The sequence below is a fragment of the Balaenoptera ricei genome, chromosome 3 (genome assembly GCF_028023285.1).
Source record: "Balaenoptera ricei isolate mBalRic1 chromosome 3, mBalRic1.hap2, whole genome shotgun sequence".
Classification (NCBI taxonomy): domain Eukaryota; kingdom Metazoa; phylum Chordata; class Mammalia; order Artiodactyla; family Balaenopteridae; genus Balaenoptera; species Balaenoptera ricei.
This window is the reverse complement of record NC_082641.1, coordinates 179,420,839-179,444,844: the sequence shown is the minus strand read 5'-3', so window position 1 is coordinate 179,444,844 and position 24,006 is coordinate 179,420,839. Positions and strand designations below refer to the sequence as shown.

Genomic DNA, 24,006 nt, shown 5'->3' with positions numbered 1-24,006 from the left:
GGCTGTATGGGTGGGTGCATAGGTGGATGGGTGCATGGATAGTTGAGGGAGATAAGTGGTTGGATGAGTGGTTGGGTGGGTGGATGGGATGGTGGGTGGGTGGTGGATGAAGGATGGTTGAAGGGTGCGTGGAGAACCATGAGAAGATGAGTTGGGTGGATGAGTGGGTGGGTGGTGGCCAGTGGGTGATTGGATGGATGAGTGGATGGTGGGTGGATGGGCAGGTGGATGGTGGGTGGATGGTGGATAGAGCACTGTTGAAGGGTACGTGGAGGACCGTGAGAACATAAGTTGGGCGGATGGTGGACAGTGGGTGGATGTAGAAGCGCTTGGGTGGGAGGATGGATGCACAGGTGAGTGGATGGGCGGAAAGATGATTTGGAGAATTCATGGGCAGGTGAGCAGGTGAAAGGACAGGTGAAGGATATGTCTTAACAGAAATCCCACTCAGACATAGGAAGGAATTCCTAGCCAGACACCTGGCAAAATGCCCCCTTGAGATCCCTGCCTGACCTCTATACCTGCACATGCACGAAACTCAGAACAGGCTAAGCTGGACAGACATGCATGCACACACATACCTTGTGCTCACACGTGCACACACATGCATGCAGCCATCACCCCAGACCTCTGCCCACCTTGGGTGACTTGCCTCCATGCTCTCACTCACACAGGAGCCAGGCTGGTGTAAGGGGACTTAGCTGCAAGAATTTTCTCTCTGAAAATGTTTCCAAGAAACATGACTCTGTGCTAAGACACCTCGGCTCTGGGCCTGGCCCCCCAGGAGCCCCTAACTATTCAAGAAAACAGAACCAGTCCAGACACTTCCAGCCTCTGGAGCCAGGGGTGGGGCAGAGGAAGAGCTGGGGGAACCCAATTTGAGGAGTTAGAGTTCTGCCTACTAGTAAGAGGCAAAGCTGATCAGAACACCATGGGATTTTGGAACTGGGCTGTGAAGGATGAATAGGAGTTCACCAGAGAAGGAAAAAAAAAAAAAGGCATCCTAGGTAGAAGTAACTGCACAGATAAAAGCTTGAAACCAGAAAAAGCCTGATCTACTTGGGCAACAGGGAATACTGGTGGGATACATTCATTGAGCACCTACTGTTTGCCAGGCTCTATGCTAGGGACCTCACAGGAAACTGGCCACAAGTTGGTTAGGAGGGGATTATTTCCTGCATTTTATGGAAGAGGGATGTAAAACACAGAGAGGGCAAGTGACCTGCTGAAGGACACACAGAAGTTAGAAGATGGGATAGGTCCATGTCCTGCTCTAGGGGCTGGGATGGCCAGGGGGGGAGGAGGAAGTGGTACTTTTGAGGAGTGGGAGGCGGACGGCTCTCCTGCCCACCAGGATTGATGTCTCTTACCCCCTGGCCTTCTGTAGGTGGCCTGGGGAGAGGAGAAACACCTGACACTGGCCATGAAGACCCTCCGGGCACGATTTAAGAAGACAGAGGTGAGTCTGAGGCCACTGAGATGCCCGATGTCCTCCAACTTCAGGCTCCTGTCCCCCAGGACCTGGCTGAAGATCCACTGGGCCCTTGGACTGCTGTCCTCCGTCTGTCACCAGATTCTTTTGGCAGCTTCCGTATGACCAAGCCCCTCCCTGTTCAAAACTCTTCTGTGGTTCCCCACCATCCACAGGTTCAAGTTTACCCTTTTAGCCTCTGGCCACCTCCCCTCCCTTTCCTCTCTACTGCCCCCTGCTGCCCTGATCTCCACATTACTTCCTGTTCAAGCTTTTCAGCCACCATGCCTTTGTCCAGGCTGTTCCCTCCACCTGCAACTCTCTTCCCTGTACTACTATGCATCGGATCCTCCCCATCCCTCACAATTTGGCTCCAAGAACATTTCTTCCGGAAGATCTCTATTCCCAGCTACAGTGACCACTTGCTTTTCTGGGGCCTCACTTTCTCGGGGACCCTGATTTCTTGCTTTTGAGTATTTATTCAGCAAATATTTGTATTGGGTGCTGTTCTAGGCACAGAGGACACAGCAGTGAACAGGGCAGACCGAAATCCCTGCCCTTGTGGAGCTGACAGCTGTGTTGGGGAGATGGATGCTGAACAAGATAAATAAGTGAAAGGCATATTTTGTACCAGGGAGACAAAGAAAGCAAAGAAAGGGAATTTAAAGCATCTGGGGCAGGGGAGATGGTTGCAGTTTTAAAGCAGGTTGTCCGGAAAGGCCTCACCAAGAAGCTGATATTAGAGCAAAGATCAGAAGGGAAAGGAGGAGGAAATCATGTGTGTATTTGCAGGAATTGCATTCCAGGCAGAGGAAACAGCCAGTGCAAAGACCCTGAGGTGGGGTCTTGCTGGCTTCTCTTGCAGCTATATTTTGGGCTGTGAACTTCCAGAGACTGTGCTCCTTCCTCATTCATTACCCACTCCCTCCTGGCCCCGCTAGTCCCTGCCAGTGTTCAGGCTGGTCCAGGGCACAGAGTCACAGAAGCTAAGTGAGCATTCAGATGTAGAGTCTGGCAGCCAGCCTTCCTGAGCACTGGCCTCTGTCAGGCTAAACTTCCCAATTACAGCACAAAGAAACCAGGGTCCAGAGAGGTTAACTCACCTCTCCTGGTCACAGAGTAAAGTGGCAACAGGGAGATTCAAACCCACACGTGTCTGACTTTAGAGCCCTTGGTCTTTCTCCCATGACAGGGCCTTCCCATCCGGAAGGCCCAAGGCAATCAGGGAGGCTACCTGGAGGAGGTGGTGCTGGAGCAGAGCCTGGAAGGACAGGGAAGATTTAGACAAGTGAAGGCACACAGGGAGGGAGATGGGGACCAGTGTGAGCAAAGGTCTGGAGGCTGGGCAGAGCCTGGTTGATACAGGGACATAATGGGATGATGAAGAGGTTCTTTTGGCTGGAGCAGAGAATGTGAGGGGGAGCTGAGGCCCGAGAGGGCCCAGCCCGAGGAGTCCTTGAATGTCAAAAACGGGGCAGAGGAACAAGCCTGGTTTTATTTTTTAATTTAAAAAAATTTTTTGGCCGTGCTGCACGGCATGCAGGATCTTAGTTCCCCAGCCAGGGATCGAACCCGTGGCCGCTGCTGTGGAAGAGCAGAGTCTTAACCACAGGACCGCCAGGGAAGTCCCAAGCCTGGTTTTAAAGTCAGGTGGCTCTAGGTTCGAATCCTTCCTCTGTCCCTGACTAGCTCAGTGACTTTGCGTATATCTCCGCCATTCTCTGGCCTTCCAAAGTTTTCCCAACTGATTTTTATTTTATTTTATTTTTGTTTTATTTATTTATTTTGGCTGTGCTGCGCAGCTTGTGGGATCTTAGTTCCCCGACCAGGGATCGAACCCATGCCCCCTGCAGTGGAAGCTCAGAGTCCTAACCACTGCACCGCCAGGGAATTCCCCCCTCAAAATGATTTTTAAATGTATTTTTATTATTTATCAATTTTAACATTCCTTTCATTTTGTTTATTTTAACGTTTAAAATTTACATTTAATGTCGTTGAACTCATTTTTATTTCAACCCATTTTTGTTTTTATTTATTTGTTTTCAAACACTACAAGGAGATTTCCATGTGCTTTGCAGATGTCAGCTCCTTTAACCCTCATAACAATCATGTAGGGTAGGAGCTTTTATCTCCACTTTATAAATGAGTAAACGATGCCCAGAGAGGTTAAGGAACTTGCCCAACGTCACACAGCTAGGAAGTGAGATGCCTGCCTTCTCCCCGGGCTGTGTTACTAGGAACACCTGTGTTACTAGGGCTGTGTTATTGGGCCTCGGTTGGGGGGAAAGTGCATTGATTGAAGTGAGAGGGAAGGAGAGGGAGAGGGGGAGGGAGAGAGAAAGAAAGAGAGAGAGAGAGGGCACCAGAGCAAGGAATAAATTGTTTGTTAATCCCTACAAAATGTGGCATGGGGTTAGCTTCATTCACTGCAGAACGATCCTAAAATTTTCATCCCGTTTGAAATCGATTCCTAGTTAGTGTTCACATTTCCTGCTAAAAATTCCCGAGAAGTTGTAGCCAGTGGTAAACCAAACCATCCGATTGTTGAATTTCAAAAGCAGAGTCCTGTTGAAATCCAATCCTTCAAAACGTTTGTGCCTCTAAAAAAAACAAAAACAAAAAAACACCTAATTTGGGACGTGGGTGTGTTTTGATAGGTGCCTGGCACAGAGTCAAGATGAGGAGGGCGGGAATAGAGGGATGTTAAAACCTCAGCATGGGTGTGAGGGTCTCTGGGTATGTCAGGGAGGGCGGGGGCAGAGAGCAGAGCCCGCCTGGGCTGGAGCGGGCGCGGCAGATGGGAGGCCTGGGGGAGGAGAGAGAGGAGAAGCTGGTCCTCCATTCCCCCGCCAAAACCGCCCCCCACCCCCGTCAGTCCCTCTACCTGCCAGGCTCCGGTTTCTCTGCCAAATGCAGGAGTCAGGTTCAGCTTTTGTTCGGCTGCCCCGAGGGAAGAAAGCAAACACCCGCGACTGCAGTGGTCCGCCTCCACCTCCGTCTCCATCTCTCCGGACCTTCCGTTTCCCATTATCAGCACACAACCTGCCCGGCGCGCCCTCCCCGTTCCTTTCTGCTTCTCTCATGATACAGCCTGCTCTGCCGGGTCCCAGCAGAGCGCCCTACTTGCTCTGAGCCTTCTCGCCCCCTCTCTGGGCCTCAGTTTTTCCATCCATAAGTTGGGAGGGACTTCCCTGGCGGTCCAGTGGTTAAGACTCTGTGCTTCCAATGCAGGGAGCACGGGTTTGGTCCCTTGTTCGGGGAACTAAGATCCCACATGCCATGTGATGCCGCCAAAAAAAAAAAAAAAAGATGGGAGTTAACTGGAGCTGGGAGCCTAGTTTTTGGATTCCCATCAACCTCCTGCCCTTATTTCAGGTTTTAGAAAAATCCTACAAGGAAGAAGATTGCGGATTTGTAGAAAATTTTAGAGATTCGTAGACTCCCGGTGCCTCAACACTTTTTGGAAAATCTGTCTGTCTGTCTCTCCCTCACTTTTATTCCCAGAGTCACTGTTTCTTTTTCTTTTTCTTTTTTTCAGTTTGAACGAAGTAGTTTATTGCTATTAGATCAACACAGGCACTAGGGGATTGACTGAATTTTGTAGCTTGTAGTTTATTATTAGGGTGCCCTGAAAAGTACTCTTGAAATGAACAAATGTACATACAGATATATATTAGATATGTGACCTTATTTTAAATGAGTCACTATTTCTTTAATTCATTCAACAAACATTTATTCAGCACCTACTGTGGGCTGGAGATCAGGGCCTGCTTCACAGACACACACACACACACCCTGCCACTCAGAAGGGCCCCATGTTTGGTTTCATACTCATTTCTCCCCATCTTGAAATTCTTCATAATTTTTCAACAAGGGGCCCTGCATTTTCATTTTGCACCGGGTCCTTCAAAATCTATACCCGGTACCTGCTGGGAATCCAGCCACAGTGACTAAGGGGGACAAAAATTCCTGCCTGTGCAGAGGTGACATTCTGTGAAGAAATCAAGAGGAAACAATATTTTCAGAAAGGTACACAGGATGATGTCAGGTAGTGATAAGAACGATGAAGGAAAGATAACCCCCCACTAAGGGGTCAGAGTGACAAGGGGTGATCAGAGAAGGGCTCTCTGAAGAGGTGTCTTCCAGTGCAAAAGACAGTAAAGGAATCAGCGTTGTGGGCGGTGGAGGAAGGAGGGCATTCCGAGTGGAGGACACAGCAAGGGCAAAGGCCCGGAGGTGGGCAGAGCTGTCTGAGGACCAGAAAGGAGACTACTGCGGCAGGATGTCACGGACCAGGGGAAAGGTAGAGGGAGATGAGTTCAGAGAGTTGACAAGGAGGATTGTATAGAGCAAAGCTAGGCACATTTTTCCTGTAAAGGGCCAGAAAGTAAATTTTTTTTTTTTTGCCACGCCACACAGCTTGTGGGATCTTAGTTCCCTGAGCAGGGATTGAACCCCGGCCCTCGGCAGTGAAAGCATGGAGTCCTAACCATTGGACCACCGGGGAATTCCCATAGGCCATTTGAAAATGAATGGGCATAGCCCCATCCCAATAACACTTGTTTTATGGACACTGAAATGTGAATTTCATATAATTTTCATGTGTCAGGAAGTACTACTCTTCTTTTGATTTTTTTTTTTCCCTGACCACTTACAAGTGTAAAAACCATTCTTAGCTCTTGAGCTGGAGCAAACCAGGTGGGTGTGGGGTGGGCTGGGATTTGCCACCCCCCGCCCCAGCCCTGGGGACCTCAGTTGGCAGTTGGACTCCTTGCCATAGAACCTCCTGGGCTCTGTGAGCAGTTAGCATTTGATGCAAAGTCGCTGGAGGCTTCTGAGCAGAAGAGAGAAATGCTCTGATGCGGGCTTTAGGAAGCTGGTGGACCAGGGAGGGGAACAGAAGCAGGGAGGCCTGGGAGGAGGTGACCTCCAGATAGAATTGTGATGGGGCTGGACCACGGGTGAGAAGGGGTCCCTGGACGTAGTTTACAGCTGGTGGGGTTGGCTGCTGGATTGGGTGTGGGGTGAGAGAGGAGTGAGATGACGCTAAGACTTGGCCTAAGCCCCCACCGGGACAGCGACGCCCTTGGCCCACTGCGGGGGGCTTCTGAGCTTGTCTAGCATCCAGAAGGACAGGCCGAGGGCAGTTGGAAATCCGAGGCCTGAGCTGGGAGATCCATTTCAGTCTCCTCTCTGGACAAGCCTGAGAGGGTCACACCACCCCCCCTCGGTGTAAGAGGAGAGAGGAGCCCTTAACACCCTCCTTCCAACTCCCCAATTGCTTATCAGCAGACTCTCCATTTACCTGCCCCCACCTCTCCCTCCATCTGCCTAAAGGTGTCTAAGAATAATCACGGACAACAGCAGTGATCCTGCCCCCAGGTACACTGGGTGATCCCTGGGACATTTACGGTTGTCACATGGTGGGGGGTGTGCTTCTGGACCAGGGGTGCCGCTCGTCACCCCACAGAGTCCAGGATGGCCCCACCCCAGGGAATGACCAGGCTGAAGTGTCAGCAGTGCCTCTGGGTGGAGGAACCCGGCTCTGTAGTGTTCGTTCCATTATCTATCCCACTGTTAAAGAATTGAGGCCCAGAGAGGGAGAATGGCTGGCCCCGGGTCACACAGCAACTATACAATGGCCAAGCTGGGTTCAAAGCCCCAGTGCCTGTCAGCAGTCATTGCTCTTAAATTTGGGCTCCTGAAGGCCTGTCTCCTCACACATCCCTTCTCTCTCCTGTAATCCCAATCTTGTCCCTTCTCCTGGTCCCTTCTTGAATTTGCATCCACAACACAGTGGACTATCCTGACTTTTGGAACCGTTTGTGGCTCTCCTGACACCCCACACTCCCGGTTTCCCCCTCCTTCCCAGGACCCCCTCCTACAGCTCCTATGCTAGCACCTCTCCTCCTCTGCCCCACCCTTAAGTATGCACACCCTCACCCCACCCCACCCCATGCCCCAGGTCCTGGACCAGGGCAGAGGCTACCACACTGGTCCAGGAGAGCAATTTATTTCATGATTTCTCCCAAACATGATCTTGTTCCTGCCACTCCCCAACTCCTGCCCATTCTTCAAGTTTCAGCTCAGATGTCCTTTCTTCCAGGAAGCCGTCCCTGACTCCCCAGATGATATCAAGAGTCCTCTCTGAGCTCCCAGCTCACCTGGGCTTCCCTCTTAATAGCCCTGATCACCTTGGTTCATAAATCCATGGGTATGTCTGTCTCCCCAGGGACCTCAGTGATAGCAGGGACATCTGTCTTCGTCACCACTGAGTCCCAATGTCCAGTGCAGTGCCAGGCACCCTGTAGCACGAGTGGACTGAATGAATGAAATACACATGGCTCAGAGGGCTTGGCCTTGTGAGTCACACATTAACTGAGCAAACATTCACCAACTGCCCACCCCACCCTGGCCTCTGCCAGGGAGGCCTCAGTGGGACCCTGCTCTCAAGGGGCTCCCAGTCTGAGAAAACCAGCAGAACACAGACCCTCCCAGCCCCTTGGAGTTAGAGCCAAAGGCTGTGTCCTCTCTGTCTTTCAGTGGTTTAACTGAGCACCTACTATGTCCTGCGTCCCTAGGATTCAGTATTAGATATGCACACAGCCCAACCGCATCTTTCTTTGAATCCGTGTTTATGGCGCACTATGTTCCAGGCCCCATATATAGCATCTCGTTTAGTCCTCCCAGTAACCCTCTGCAGTAGGTACTGTTTAATATGAAACCCATTTCCCGGATGAGGAAAGTGAAGTCCAAAGCAGGTAAGTATCTGGGCGGATCTTATAGATGGTAAATGCAGGTTTGTGGAGGGCAGGGGGTGTGGCGGGGGGGGGATGCCCTGGATTCAGATTCAGGTTTGTCAGACTGCAGAGCCCCACTGGTGGATGATGAATGAATGAGTGAGTGAATGAATGAGTGAGGGAGAGCCTGGGTAGCCTAGCGGCAGTGGAACCAGACCGGGAGTCACCTGAGACCACCTCCCTATCCCACACTCCCCCTCTTCCCCCCCCCCCCCCAGAGAGGCGGAGACGAACGCAGGCGGGTCCATGCAGATCCTGGGAGCCTGGCCCTCTTTGCCTCAGCCTCCCGGTGGCAAGAAGGTCAGGTCGGGCCACCGCGGTGCCCCTCCCCCAGAGCCCAGCCCCTTTCCCTGGCACTCCCCCCCACCCGTAGGGGAGGGGCCGGGAGGGGGGCAGCAGGCGGGGCGCGCGGGCGAGGGTCGGCGCGGGGCTTGGCGGGACTGCGCGGGCCGGGCGGCCGAGCCCCGGCATCGCGGGCCCTTCCCTCTGGTCACTTCCCGGAGCCCGGCCGCCCGGCCGCCCGGCCGCCCGGCGCCCTGGACACCATGAAGCAGCTGTGCCTTTGCGCCACCGCCTCCTTTGCGGTAGGGCCGGGGGAAGGGGCGCGGGAGCGGGGCGGGCGCGGGCCCTTCCTCCCCTCCCCGTCCCGCCCCTCCCCGTCCCCTGACCGCGCAGAGCCTAGACCCTCCACCCCGAGACCCGCGAAGGATGATCAGGGAGGAGGGAGGGGGCGGGACAGAGACTGGGGGGGATGGATGGGACATTTGGGGGGACAGTTTTGAGGACAGATGGGGACACAGGAGAATTTAGAGGGACAGTTTTGGGGAACAGTTTTGCATGGGATCATTTGTGGGGACAATTCGGGTGCTGTTTCGGGTGATCTTTTTTGGGAAAAGATATTGACATTTGGAGGACAATTTTGGAGGACATCTGAAAGATTTTAGGGGAGGACAATTTGGGGACAGATGATGGGGTCATTGGGGGGATGATTTTGGAGAACATGTCAGGAATTTGGGGAAGACATTTTGGAATGCATTTCAGATCTTGGGACATTTGGGAGACAATTGTGGCATCTCAGAGGCAGTCAAAGGACAGATGGCAGAGGATGGTGCTGAGATACATTGAAGCAACCTTTTTAGGGGTTCCTATGGGAAGACTTCAGAGGGTGGTTCAGAAAGGGATATGGTGAGGTGATATTGGAAAGGTGGCTTTCACTAAGGGATGAGCTGGGGACCTAGGTTTGGGGGACAACTTTTTGGAAAGATGCTGGGGGCTGATCTGGGGATGGTTTAATGGTACAATGGTGGAAGTGGTGTATGACAGCTGGGGCGATGGACATGGGGGCAGATGCTGGGGACCCAGGCTTGAGGGATGCTGTCTCAGGCCCCCACCCAGGACCACTCCCCCCGGCAGCTGCGACTCAGCCCCACTGACCTTGGCTCCTGCCCACCCTGCGGCCCCTGCCCCATCCCGAAGCCGGCAGCCAGAGGCAGGCGCCAGGCAAGTGCCCAGGCCGGGCGGTGAGAGCCCGGAGCCCCTGCTGGGGGAGCGGGGAGGGGCAGTGGCCGCCAGTCCCATGTTCCCCTGGGTGTGCCCCACAGAGCCAGGACTGGGGCAAAAGTGACGAGCGGCTGCTGCAGGCCGTGGAGAACAATGATGCCGCACGGGTGGCCTCCCTCATTGCCCGCAAGGGGCTGGTGCCCACGAAGCTGGACCCCGAGGGCAAGTCCGCGTGAGTGCCCACGTCCTGGGGGTGTGATGGCTGAGGGGTGGCCACCCTGCAGCTGACCCCTGACCTCTGGCCTCCAGATTCCACCTGGCGGCCATGAGGGGTGCAGCCAGCTGTCTAGAGGTGATGCTGACACACGGCGCCAACGTTATGAGCACGGATGGGGCAGGTACTACCCGCCGGGCCCTGGGGGAGGGAAGAGGAACTCAGACCAGGTGCCCAGCCTGAGGGTCCAGCCAGGCCCTGCTTCATGGCCTCCGTGTCCTGCTGAAAAAGGGGGGGTTTTCTTCAGTGCCCCCAGGGAGGCACAGGGGCGAGTCAGGCTGTGGTACCCAAGGATGGAGACCATGGCCGGCAGCAAACAGAGTGAGTCAACTTGTGGATTGGGGAGAGCTGGGACTCAGGTAGTGGTTGAGTCAGAGGAAGTAATGGGAACAGAGGAGCATCTGAGCTTGAGGAACATCTGGGGGCGTGAGAATAACAAGTACAGTTTTTTGGAGGGGAGTATTTGAGATGCATGGAGTAGCTGGGCTTTAGAGTTAGCTGGAGCTCTGGGAGTAGCTGAGACAAAAGGAGAATCTAGGTGTGTGACCTAACTAGGGCCCTGAAGGATAACTGCGATAGAAGGCATGGCCAGAGGGAGTAGTTGGGACTCAGGGAATGGCTAGGCATGGGGCATAGCCACATCTGAAGCTTCAGGGCAACAAGTATAGGAGCCAGGATGTATGGGTACTGGGGATTTGTAGAGTATCAAAGAAAGCGGCATAGCTGGCACTTTGGTGTAGTTGAGCTTATAGAGTAGCTGGAGACCTGGGGAGTAGCTGGGGATCTGGGGAGTAGCTGAGGACCTGGGGAGTAGCTGGCGACCTGGGGAGTAGCTGGCGACCTGGGGAGTAGCTGGGGACAGTAGTGCTTGAGGAGTGGATGGATGTAGAGTGTAGCTGGGATGAGATTGTCTGGGACACCTACTAGCTGAGGCTTGGAGAGTCTCTGGCCCCAGGGAGTAGCACGGTTTTGAGAAGTACTTGGGTTTGGGGACTTGTTAGAGTCATCACAAGTAGTTGACACAGGTTTGGGGGGGGCAACTGGAAGTTCCCTGAGTATCTGAAGCTCTAGTACATTCTCTCTCCCTTTCAGGTTACAGTGCCCTCCACCTGGCCGCCAAGTATGGGCACCCTCAGTGCTTGAAGCAACTACTGCAGGTCATGTCCTTTCCTGCCTCAGATACTTCCCAACCCCAGATACTCCCTTGCCCTGACTACTCCTGAGTTCCAGGAATTCACTGAACCCCCAGTTACCCCCTGAATCCTTCGTATTCCTTGACCCCTTTTACTCCTGAGTCCCAGCTACTCCTTGGACAAGCAGATACTCCCTCAGTGTCCAGCTACTTCCCACACCCAAGTTATACTCCCAATACCAGCTATTTCCTGAGCCCAGCTTCTCCCCAAACCCCCGGCTGCCCCTGGGCTCCCAGCTAATCCCTCTTTCTCACCAATTTTCATAAAAGCCAAGAGAGTCATTTGGGGGCCTGTGAGAAGTGGGTTCCACAGAGCAGGTGGGTGGGAGGGGAGAAGGGGGGAGGCAAGGAGCCTGAAATACAGCAGAGCCCAAGGAGGGGCAGTTCCTAGAGAAATTAGGCAACAGGGATGGCTCCTAAACAGGAATGGCTCCACCTCCAATGACACGCCCCTCCCCCCCAGGCATCCTGCGTGGTGGATACTGTGGACAGTAGTGGGTGGACGGCCCTGCATCACGCAGGTGGGTGCAGCCTGGCCTTGCCCTGGCCACCATGGCCCGGAGGGTGCTAGGCTTGGGAATTATTCTACCTAGGGCTCTGGGGACCTGCCTAGGACATTCCACCTCCTTTCTCACGGAGCCGCTACTGTGTGCCAGGCACTGGGCTCTGCATTATCCTCAGTGACCCTCTGAGCCATGGACGATGACCTTGGGACAGACAAGGGAATTGAGGCTTATCAGCAAGGAAGTGGGGAGGATCCAGGCCGTCTGACCCTGAAGCACAGCCTACTGTATGCTGGGCCTGGGTGAGGACGATCAGAGGGTGACCAGAGTATAATTTGCTTCAAGGAAGTCCTAGGGAATCTCAGGAAGGCCAAAGGTCCAGGCAGCCTTCATAGTCATCAAATCCAAATTCCTTTCCCGAGGGAGGGAAGGAACCCACCCACCTGAGCCAGGGCCCAGCCCAACGTCTGTCCACCGTGCCCATGACATTCGGGAATGTCTTTCACTTGATGACTCAAGAAACGTCTATCCTCTTGGGAGCGTGAAATACATTTGCTTTGGAGTTTTATTCACTGTTGAAACATTCCCTGCAGTTGGAGTACGCTGCCACCTAGTGGTGGCAAAGCCTTTGATCACGTTATGGAAGCTCCATGGTTTTTTTCTTTCAATAAATATTTATTGAGTACCTACTGTGTGCCAGGCTGGGTTCTAAGCAATGGAATTACCACAGCAAACAAAACCCCATAAGTCCTTGGGCACACAGCAGGTAATCATATAGAGTTTGATGATTTTTTTTTAGCTTTTTTTCTTATTTTATCTTTTTGGCCATGCCGCACAGCACGTGGGATCTTAGTTCCCTCACCAGGGATCGAACCCGCGTCCCCTGCAGTGGAATTGCGGAGTCTTAACCACTGGACCGCCAGGGAAGTCCAAGAGTTTAATGGTTTTCAAGCAACACTTCCTTGCACAAAGCCCTTCCTTCCCTCTTTGAGGTTCTGGACATAACACACCTTGTCCTACTTCCTTGATGACCAAGTCCTTCCAAGCTCCTCCCTGCCTCAGGGTCCATGCCCATGCAGTGACCTCTACCCTCCCCCTTTCACCATCAAAACTCAAGGTCAGATCAAACCCCAAGAAGCCTGCCCAACTTCAGCGGAGGTCTGATCTCTCTAGTAAATATTAACACTCTGTGTATGAGGGTTTGGTATATAGTCGGTACACAATAAATGCTGGTTGAATCAAAAGGGGTTAAATACATGAAAATCAGTGAAACGTTCCACCCTAAGAGGGACCCACAGTGGAATGTGGAAAGAGCTTGGGACTGGGAATTAGAAGACCTGGGTCCTCATCCTGGCTCTTTCTCTGACCCCCCTGGGTGACCATGGGCCTGGCTGGGCCTCAGTTCCTTCATCTGTAAAATAGGAGTCATATCTTTGTCACTGATCTTCTGGGGGAGGTGGGAGTTTCTCATGAAATAAAGGATAAGAATCACACTCAGGCAGAAGGACCCCAGAAAATGTCAAAGCCATGCCCTTCCTACCCACCCTTCTCTCCTTTTCCAGCGGCTGGCGGCTGCATCTCCTGCTCAGAAATGCTCTGCTCCTTCAAGGCACATCTGAATCCCCGAGATCGGGTGAGTCTGTGGGATCTTGTGGGGAAAGATACTGCATTTGAGGTATGCTGCCACCAAGTGGCAGCATCCCAGGCACCCTTTGAAAAGTATGAAGATTTGGAGGGAAGCCTGGGGGCCGTCATAGGCTTCCCCACCTCCCAGAGTCATTCTCTCATGCCTTGTCTCATCCCTCTCCCAACCCCCTTCCCCCAGCTGGGTACAACACCCCTCATCATAGCAGCTCAGATGTGTCACACAGATCTGTGCCGCCTTCTCCTGCAGCAAGGGGCTGCTGCAAATGACCAGGACCTTCAGGGCAGGTGAGCATCTCCCCCTCTCAGCCAGTCCATTGTGTGCTGTGTGACTTAGGCAAGTCTCTTAACCTCTCTGGGTGTGGGATCTAGTTGTCCTCCTCCCCCTCCCCAGCCTGGGCGTTGAGGAGGGTGTGGTGGTTTGAAAATGTCCTCACCCCCTCAGTAGCCTCCTCTTCTGCTAGGACGGCCCTGATGCTGGCCTGTGAGGGAGCCAGCCCCGAAACAGTGGAGGTGCTGCTGCAGGGTGGGGCCCAGCCGGGCATCACTGATGCGCTGGGCCAGGACGCTGCTCACTACGGCGCCCTGGCCGGGGACAAACTCATCCTACACCTCCTGCAGGAGGCCGCCCAGCGCCCCTCACCACCCAGCGGTATGCAAACCCCACCTCTGAACAGTTTTGAGCACCCTCCTCCATCTTCTAGGTAATTTCTTGTCACCCCTTTCTCTCCCTCCCTACCGTGGATAGTTTCAAGGTACCCCTATTTGTATTATAGGAGGTTTCATTGCTCCCGTCACACTACTCAGGACAGTTTTGAGGAACCCCAGAGCTTTCAGAAATAGCCTAGGGGTCAACTCTGTTTTCCTGGGTCATCCGTATTCTTGGATCTTTACCTTTCCTAAGAATTGGCCCTTCCACTTGCCCCATCCTGGAGATGCCACTGTTCTCTCTTTTTGAGAGTTTCAAGGCCCCTCCTATTAGTATTCTGTCAAAATGGTTGATTCCTACCTTAAAAGTCCTTGATTCTGGGGGGAATTGGGAGCCCCCTCAAGTCCCCTGGGCTCACTAATGCCCTTCCTAGGGCTAGGAATGGAATCCCTAGCGCAGTGCCTGACCCTGCTTCCCTCTCTCCCCTGCCCTCCCAGAGGATGATTCAGGCGAGGCATCGTCTCAGGTATGGATCCCTAAGCAGCGAACAAGTCCCTCTCCCTGTGCACACACTACCTTCCCCCTTGCCCCAAGCTCCCTGGGAAGAGAAGGAAGAGATGGACCCTTGACTCAGGGTTAACACCTGGAAGGACCTGTTTGGGAAGAATGCTACCTTCAGGGTATACTGCCACCAAGTGGCAGCAGCACCCACAGCATAACTCCCAAGACTCAGTGAGAACAGTGGGGGGATGGGGCCAAATCCTGGGGCTAGGGTGGGATGGCAGAGGGAACTGAGACGGATGAGGGCTGGTGCAGTCAGTGAAGGAGTCAGGTCTGGCCTCTTTCTCTCTTCCGGCACTACAGCGTCTCAGCTCCATAGGGAAAGAATTGTAAACAGTTGGGTCTAGCTGGGGAAAGTACCAGGGCATGGAGAGGGGCAGAGGGTAAAACATAAGATTTAGAACTCTCAGGAGATGTGGTGTTGCCCCCTTTTAAGCTGGGATAAGTGAGGACCAGCGAGAGGCAGGGTCTCACTCGAGATCACACAGGAAGTGAGGGCAGAGTTGGGGCTGGTGACAGAGAGTGGGTTGGCTGTGTTGGTTTATTTGGGTGGGAGGCTGGCATGTCCCCCATGTACCCCCTCTCCCCCTACCCCCAGAACTCTGTGTCCAGCCATGAAAAGCAAGGGGCCCCCAAGAAGCGGAAGGCACCTCAGCCCCCTGCCAATATCCCGATGCCGGTGAGGGATGCCCTGGCCTTGGGGGGAGGCGTGGAGGGCCTCCAGGCAGGATGGGGAGAAAGCTCTGGCTCAGGTATGGGAGGGTACAGTCCTTGGGCCTCATGTAAAGGTGGTGGGTTCCCGGGGTCGGGGGACAGGATGATCAAGATGCCTATGAGGAGATCGTGCGGCTGCGACAGGAGAGGGGCCGCCTACTGCAGAAGATCCGGGGCCTGGAGCAGCACCAGGAACGGAGGAAGCAGGAGGTGAGGGGCCTCAGAGACACGGGCCTTGGGCTAAGCCTGCGGCAGGTACCATTTTGGGGGTACCCTACCTCTCCTCCCTCTCCAGACACACGGGTGTTCCTCCAACACGCCAGGCAGGGTGCTGCCCCCGGGCCTTTGCACGTGCTGTGGCCTCTGCCAGAAACACCTTCTCCCAGATGTCCCTATGACTCCCTCCCTCCCCTCCTTCAGGTCTTTGCTCAAAGACACCTCCCCTACCCAAATTATTTAAAATTGTTACACCCCCACTCACGTCACAGTTCCCTTTATTTTTATTTAAAGCACTTACTGCTATTAGATGTACCATATATTTTATTCATATTCACCCATTCGACTGTAAGCCCATGAGGGCAGGCATGGTTGACAGTGCCTGGCTCACAGTAGATGCTTGATAAGTATTTATTGGATGGATGAATATTTGAGTGAGTGAGTGAATGAATAAATAAATGAATTAGTGGCCCTAAAGGGGGTCTGGCACAAAATAGGCCAGAGGACATCTGTGGTTGGGATGGAGGGCCACTGAGCAGGAGGTGGGCCAGGGAGGGCCCCCAGCCCAGATCCAAGCCCAGGCCCCTTTCTTCCGTCAGCTGCCAGAGGCGGAGGCCAGCTCCCTCCACAGCCTGGAGAGACAGGTAGGGTGGAAGGTGGGGGGAAGCTGGACTGCCAGCTGCCCAGTGTTTTCCCCCAGAGGCCCACTGAGCCCCCCACCCCCTCCCTGCAGGTGCAAGAGCTACAGCAGCTGCTGGCAGAGAAGCAGGAGGAGAAGGAGAGTCTAGGACGGGAGGTGGAAAGTTTGCAGAGCAGGCTGTCCCTGCTGGAGGTGGGCCCAGCGGGGAGCAGGGCAGGGGTGGGGCTTCTAGGGGCGGGGCCACCAGGGGCGGGGCCACCAGAGGGAAGGGCCTCTCTTCTGCTGCAGCTGCATGATAATCACACTAATACACATAGTCTCACACACATGCAAACACAGAACAGACAAACGTACAAACACAGGTACACATAATAGACACTTTTAAAAAGACAGAATCACACATACGTACATGCAGAGATGAACAACCACGCTTGTATATATGTGGTCTTACACATACAACAGGCAAACACACAACAAACACATCTGTGGGTGTATAATCACACATGCACAGCAAATACTTGGGCACACACAGCAGATATTTCTCATTCAATCACACACCTAGGCCACACACCCACAAATACATGTACACACACAAGTATTTCTCAAAATACATAATTACACAAACATAGATACACGTACACAACCATATTCACGCACATGCACACATAAACACAGAACGGTCACACACCACAGACTAAAATACAAGTGCAAAATCACACACAGTCACGGGGACTCACACAGGAGAGACCGGGGCCACTGTGCACGCCCACACGCGCACACACACGCGCACACACACACTCACCGCAGACCCACAGACCCTGAACCACTGTTGCAGGTACTCGCACACAGGCAGACAGCCGTGGCCCCGCACAGAATTGCAGACACACCCTTTCAAGGACTCACTCCCATCCCTCTCTTGGTCCCCTGTGCCCAGGTGGCACGTACACCCCTAGTTGTTGGGGTTATGGTCACAAACTTGGGGGAGACACGGGGACTGGAGGGAGGGCAGGACCCCGAGCCAGACCCTGGTCGCCCCCCCACCAGAATGAGAGGGAGAACACCAGCTATGATGTGGCCACCCTGCAGGACGAGGAGGGTGAGCTGCCCGACTTCCCAGGTGAGCCCCACCTGCCCTCCCCCACCCGTCGCGTCTGGGGCCCCAGGAGTTGGAGCCTTGACCCACAGGCACAGAGAGAGGTTGCATCTGGGAGGGAGCTTGGCCCGCCCCATGAGTTATTCCACTCCCCAAAGCCTGCCTGCCCCAGGGGCCCTGACCCATGGCTCCAGACCCCCAGCTCCCACTCCTCGTGGCCAGGACCCTGGGGCCTGACTCTGTGTCCCCTGCCAGGGGCTGAGGCGCTGCTCTCCAAGCACCTAAGCCCATCGGCCCAGGAGCTCTTGGCCTCGCTGCAGGAGCAGGTGACCATGCTCACCAGACAGAACCAGGAGCTGATGGAGAAGGTCCAGGTGGGGAAACCGAGGCCCGGGAGGGTTGGGTGGGGACAGACCTGAGGACCTGAGGGGCTGTTCCCCGGGGGGTTGGGCGGGCACGTGGCTGAGTCTGTGGACAGGGAAAGTGGCATGGCTGCCCTCTGCCCCCCAAGGCCACTTCAGCTCTTGCCCGGCTCCCCCGCCCCCGCCAGATCCTGGAGCACTTCGAGAAGGACGAGATGGAGGCTGGCAGTCTGGCCGAGGTCATCCCTCTGGCGCTGTACGACTCTCTCCGGGCTGAGTTTAACCAGCTCCGCAGGCAGCATGCCAAGGCCCTGCAGGCGCTGGAGCAACAGGAAGCGCAGGAGGCCCCTGGAGAAGAGGAGGCAGCCCCCAGGGAGGGCAAAGGCCCGGGAGCCAAGACCACCAGAAACGGACCGGTGCAAACAGAGCTTAACGGCACTGCAGCTCCGGAAACCAGATTTAATGGAGCCGAGAGCACAGATGAGGAGGCTGCAGGAGTAGAAACCACGGAAGCCAGAGCTTTGGAAGCAGCATCCATGGTGGCTGAGGCCACGGAAACAAGACCCACGGACGCTGAGGCCACGGAAACGGAGGGTGTGGGAGCCGAGCGCTTGGAGACAAAGGCCACAGGGGCTGAGGTCACAGAAACGAAAACTCTAGAAGAAGGAGGAAACCCAGAAACAAAGGCCACGGGAGCAGAGTCCACAAATATGAAAACAGAGGAACCAGAATGGAAGGCCAGTGGAACAGGTGCTGTGCCAGAAGAGCTCACAGGCACAGGGACCATGAAAACGGAGGCCGTGGGAGTGGAGGCCACGACCCCGAGGGTCACCCCAGGCCCCGCCCTGCACCCCAGTGCTGCCGGGCTGGAGGCGGCCCACGGCAAGGCTGAGCCCGCGGAGGCCGAGGGCGGTGGGGCTGGCGGGGTCGGCAGCGGTGACACAGGCCAGCTGCGGGCCGCCCTGGAGCAGGCCCGGGAGGACCTCCGAGACCGGGACTGCCGCCTCCGGGAGCTGGAAGCGGCCTCGGCCCGGCTGGACGAGGCCCAGGCCGGCCGGCTGTTGGCCGAGGAGGAGGCTCGGGGCCTGCGGGCAGAGCTGGCCCAGCGGGAGGAGTTGCGGCTGGAGCTGAGCCGGGAGCTGCAGGCCCTACGGGAGCAGCTGGCCACGGCCACAGCCGCCGGGGAGCAGCAGCGGGCCGCGGCCGTGAAGCTGGGCCAGGCGCGGGACGCGGCTGAGGCCCGGGCCGCCGAGCTGGCCGCGGCCTGCGAGGAGGCTCGGCGGGGCCTGGCGGAATTGCGTGAGGCGTCCGAGGGGCTCCGCCAGGCAGCGGTGCCGGCCTCGGCGCATCACCGGCTGCAGGAGGAGGCCCTGGAGTTGCGGGGCCGGGCGGCCAGCCTGGAGCAGGAGGTGGTGGCCACGGGCAAGGAGGCTGCCCGTCTGCGGGCAGAGCTGGAGCGCGAGCGTGTGGGCAGCGTGGCCCGCCTGGAGCACGAGCGCATCGTGGGTGCCCTGCAGGCCGACGTGGCCCGGCTGCAGGGGCAGCTGGAGGAGCTGGGGCGACGCCACGAGAAGACCAGCGCCGAGGTCTTCCAGGTGAGCGTGGCGGGATCCTCATCGGGCACAGCCGGTAGCCAGTTGGTGGTCTGTTCTGACCCCACAGCCATGCGATGTTTCGACCCCATCGGTTTCAATCCTGCAGAGACTTGACGCTGCGATATATCCAGGTGGACCTTTGACCCTGCAGCCATTCTGACCTCCTGGGTGTTTCAACTGGTATTTTCTTTTTAAAAACCTTTTGGCCATTTTGGTCCCATCATTTTTTCTAATGGTTAGCCCTTTTTGCCATCTTCCTTTTTATTTATTTATTTATTTTTGGCTGTGTTGGGTCTTTGTTGCTGCGGGCGGGCTTTCTCTAGTTGCGGCGAGCGGGGGCTACTCTTCATTGTGGTGCGTAGGCTTCTCATTGCGGTGGCTTCTGTTGTTGCGGAGCATGGGCTCTAGGCACGTGGGCTCAGTAGCTGTGGCTCGTGGGCTCTAGAGCGCAGGCTCAGTAGTTGTGGTGCACAGGCTTAGCAGCTCCGCGGCATGTGGGATCTTCCCAGACCAGGGCTCGAACCTGTGTCCCCTGCATTGGCAGGTAGATTCTTAACCACTGTGCCACCGGGGAAGTCCCCGGCATGTGGGATCTTCGTTGCGGTGCACGTGCTCAGTAGTTGCAGCGCACGGGCTCTCTAGTTGTGGCACGCGGGCTCTAGAGCATGCGGGCTTAGTTGCCCCGCAGCATGTGGGATCTTAGTTCCCTGACCAGGGATCGAACCCACACCCCTTGCAGTGGAGGAAGGAGGATTCTAAACCACTGGACAACCAGGGAAGTCCTGAAGGTGGATCTTTTGACCCCATCTCTTTTCTTAAATACACACACACACACACACACACATCCCGCAAAAAAACCTAGCAGCTGTTTTAACAAATATGTGAATAAAAAGCCACATTTGTTAATTGTCATCAGGAAAGCATTTTTCTCTCCATGCCTCTGTTTACTCACCTGTATAATGGAGCTAATAATAGTTCTTAGTCCTCACATGAAAATTAAATGGTCTAATTTTACTTAGGACAGTGATGGTATAAGTGATTAATAATTGCAGCCGGGATTATTGTTCCAAGAACATGCTCTTCTAGTTTTTTTTTTTTTTTTTTGGCTGCACTGCTTGCAGGGATCTTAGTTCCCCGACCAGGGATCTAACCTGTGCCCCCTGCAGTGGAAGCGCGGAGTCTTAACCACTGGACCACCAGGGAAGCCCTATTTTCTAAATTTTACCTTCCTTCATGATCACTTCTTTTGTGGGTAAATTTTGCAAGTCTGATTTGATTCAGACTTAGTTTGTTTGTTTTTTTTAATTGTTAAGGTGTAGCCAGTCTGTACTAAGTGAACATCTAATTATTATCCATTTTCCCTGACCTATTATTTCTATAAAGGCCAATGATCCCCCCAGGATCAGTTTTTGCAAATCTAACACTGCTCTGATCTTGATATTTTTTGTGAAAATGCAGTCATCAATTTTGGGGCATTTGTCTGCTTTTCATCCAGACTCTTCTGTTTTTCCTTCATTTTGTAAGAAATCTACAAACCTTCACACCACTGGCAGAGAAAAGAACACTGGTTATATTGTAATAATAATGATAATAACGTTCATTATGTAATAATAATACTAACAAAAACAACAACATCTCAAACTTGAAGATAGCACTTACTGTGTGCCAAGCACCATTCTAAGTGTGTTCCATGTATTTTCTCATTTTATCCCCACAATCACCCTGTGACGTGGAGGCTCTTATTATCCTCGTTTTACGTATGAGCAAATTGAGACACAGAGAGCTTATGTCACTTGTCTAAGGACACACAGCTTGGCAGAGTCAGAATGTTCATCATGCCCAAAGAAATCCAGAACTTCCCTGAATCAAATTCCTTGAGGTCAAATGGGCTTGAATAGCCTCAGACCAAAATAGAAGTGTCAGAATCTTTGGGGTCCAGGTATCTTTGGGGTCCAGACGTCCTCAGGGTCACACATGGGTTTGGGCCGCAGGTGCAGCGGGAGGCGCTATTCATGAAGAGTGAACGGCACGCGGCCGAGGCCCAGCTGGCCACCGCAGAGCAGCAGCTGCGGGGGCTACGTACCGAGGCCGAGAGGGCACGCCAGGCCCAGAGCCGTGCCCAGGAGGCCCTGGAGAGGGCCAAGGAGAAGGACAAGAAGGTGGGTCCCCTTTTCTTGTGCTCAGTCAGGGGGCCCCCCACTCGACAGAGGTTAGAGGGAATCTAAGAATGTGTTGGAGGGAATCTAAGAATGTCCCAACTGAAAGTGTCTTGGGAAATCAGCCCATTTTCCAGATGAGCAAACAGAGGCTCCAGGAGGCAAACTGAGTGTCTCGAAGTCACACAGCACCTCACTAGACAGTGGATGTGACCCCCAGAGCCCCAGGTGCTTTAGCACACAGAGTCACCCAGCCTCGACCTGCTGTGTGACCCTGGGCAAGTCACTTGACCTCTCTGAGCCCCAGTTTCCACCTCTGTAAAATGAAGATAAAATTGTGGTAGGGATTATGGTTTATTTGTAGCAGGGTTCCTCCCCCTCAGCACTAGTGACATTTGGGGCTAGGTTATTCTTTGCGGGGGACCATCCCGGGCACTGTGGGGTGTGGAGCAGCATTCGTGGCCCCTACCCACTCGATATCAGGAGCACCCCCAGTGGTGACAAACACAGATGTCCCCAGATATTGCCTGGCATCCCCGGGAGGCAGGATCACCCCTGGTTGAGAACCTCTGATCTATAGAAATAACAATAAAGCCCAGCATTTATTGAGTGCCTGCTGTTTGCTGGCACAGTTTAAACTTAATCACAGCAGCCTACCAAGGTGAGAAGTGTGATTCTCTTTAAAGATGAGGAAACTGAGATTCAGAGGGGTTAAGTCATCTTCCCAAGATCTCCAGCAGGGAAAGGGTAGAGAAGGACCCAAACCCTGGCCTGTCTGACCCAGCCCCACCAGGCCAGGCTGCTTTCGGCCCTCCTGTTCTGTCTGTCTCCGCTTTCACTTTCCGGGACTCCAAGATCCACAAGCTTTTTCTGTAAAGGGCCAGACGGTCAATGTTTTTGGCCTTACTTGGTTGGCCACGGCACTCAGCTCTGCCGCTGATGCAGGAGCTGTAGACGCCGTGACAATGAATGGGCTTGGCCGTGCGCCAATAAAATTTTACGTTTGGCCATGGAAATGTGAATTTGGTTTAATTTGCACATGTCGTGAAATGTCATTCTTCTTCTGACTTCTTCCCCCTCAACCATTTAACATGTGGAAACCATTCTTAGCCGATGGGCCGGACTCAGCCTGCAGGGCACAGTTTGCTAACCTCTAGGATGCGACTTTCCCTCCAAGGCCTGTCCTTTGCCTGGAAAGGTCCCCCGCCCCCAGCCCCGGCCTCAGGGTGCTAGCTGACCCTCCCCTGATCCCACTTCAGATCACAGAGCTCTCCAAGGAAGTCTTCAGTCTTAAGGAGGCACTGAAGGACCAGCCGGGAGCCCCAGGCTCCTCGGAGGTGGAGGCCCTTCGCGGCCAGGTGAAGGCTCTACGGGAGCAGCTGGAGGTGAGAGCCTCGCCCACCCGCCGGGCACAGGGGTCCCAGGAGGGTGACGGGCAGGCAGGAGGTTGGGCACATGGGCCAGGCGTGGGAGGAAAACAGTTCAGTATTTTAGCAAGCAGCACTGTCACGCCGGCGCGTGCCATCAAAATAGGGGCTCTGGGTGCAAAGGGGGCTTTCTGGCATATCTTGGAGGGGGTTCTGCTTTTCTGAGCGCCCTCCCCACACCCACAGGAAGCTTCCAGGGACCACAGTGCAGTGGTGGCCTTGTACAGGAGCCACCTCCTCTACGCCATTCAGGTGAGTCACCCTGGCTTTGGGTGCGCCACTGCTGCTCTCTGGGCTTCAGTGTCCCCATCTGTACAATGGGACGCTGGTCGAGGGAAGAGGTTCATGACCTCCGGGGCGGGGGGGTCGGGGAGGGGAATGGAGAAGCTGCGGGGGGGGGGGTGGGGAACGCCCAGGCTCTCTCCGCTTCTCTCCACCTCCCGCCCCAGGGTCAGATGGATGAAGATGTACAGCGGATTCTGAGTCAGATCCTGCAGATGCAAAGACTCCAGGCCCAGGGCCGCTGAGATCAGAGCACTGCCCTCCGCCTTCCAGGCCCCGAGTCGGGGCTTCCAGACTCACGCACTGACCATCCGCACTTGGAGACCAGCCTGGGCTCCTTCCCAACGATCCCTCACTGCCTCCACGACCCCACTGGTCCCTGCATGCGCTGGTCAGTCTAGACCCCGGCCCTGACCGTGTACCCTTCCCTGCGCCGGAGAATCTGTGAGTCCCCTCCCTCACGTCTGGTCTTATCATCAGACGCCACCCCAGGAATAAAAGCTCATGGAGCAGAGGATGAAAGCCTCGTGTGGCCTGATTGCTGGGCTCCCACTGCAAAGCGGGGAAGGGGCGGCCCAGAGCAGGGATTGGGGATTAGGGTGAGGAGAGCAAGGCAGGACTCAGTCCCCAAGATGTACACTATGTTGCTATGTTACTACAGTATCTTTTTTCTTTCTTTTTTTTTTTTTGGCCACGCCACGCAGCATCTTAGTTCCCAGACCAGGGGATGAACCGCGCCTCCTGCCTTGGATGCGCGAAGTCGTAACCACTGGACGGCCAGGGAATTCCCCAGTTACTGCGATATTTCTAAAAGTCAGAATGGGTTCCCAAAAGTTCATGATGAACAAAACATGCAAATGTCAAATGAAGACAGAATCTGAGGCTGCACGACTTACCTCACTGTCCTCACCCTAAACCCGGCCCTGG

At 54.6% G+C, this 24,006-nt stretch overlaps 1 protein-coding gene across 6 annotated transcripts; it reads left to right on the top strand.

Moving 5' to 3' along the window:
- Positions 1-1,423: 1,423 nt before the first annotated feature.
- On the top strand, positions 1,424-23,912 carry ANKRD24 (ankyrin repeat domain 24). 6 transcript variants are annotated; one of them, XR_009502561.1, is made up of 22 exons: positions 8,728-8,855; positions 9,655-9,771; positions 9,873-10,003; positions 10,081-10,169; positions 11,138-11,202; positions 11,701-11,758; positions 13,303-13,373; positions 13,566-13,672; positions 13,849-14,036; positions 14,531-14,559; positions 15,193-15,273; positions 15,411-15,518; positions 16,124-16,168; positions 16,258-16,356; positions 17,209-17,281; positions 17,513-17,631; positions 17,808-19,214; positions 21,206-21,373; positions 22,630-22,755; positions 22,984-23,049; positions 23,247-23,470; positions 23,784-23,912. XR_009502561.1 is itself a non-coding variant. In XM_059918745.1 (21 exons), exons 1-21 carry the CDS (start codon positions 1,424-1,426, stop codon positions 23,322-23,324), a joined length of 3,231 nt encoding a protein of 1,076 aa, XP_059774728.1. In that variant the 3' UTR covers positions 23,325-23,700. The 6 variants fall into 6 exon arrangements, 5 of the variants coding, with proteins under 5 accessions (XP_059774728.1, XP_059774727.1, XP_059774726.1 ...); XM_059918745.1 differs by lacking the exons at positions 8,728-8,855; positions 23,784-23,912 and adding an exon at positions 1,424-1,459 and having other exon boundaries at positions 9,685-9,771; positions 23,247-23,700; XM_059918744.1 differs by lacking the exon at positions 23,784-23,912 and having other exon boundaries at positions 9,685-9,771; positions 23,247-23,700.
- The last annotated feature ends 94 nt before the right edge of the window (positions 23,913-24,006 follow it).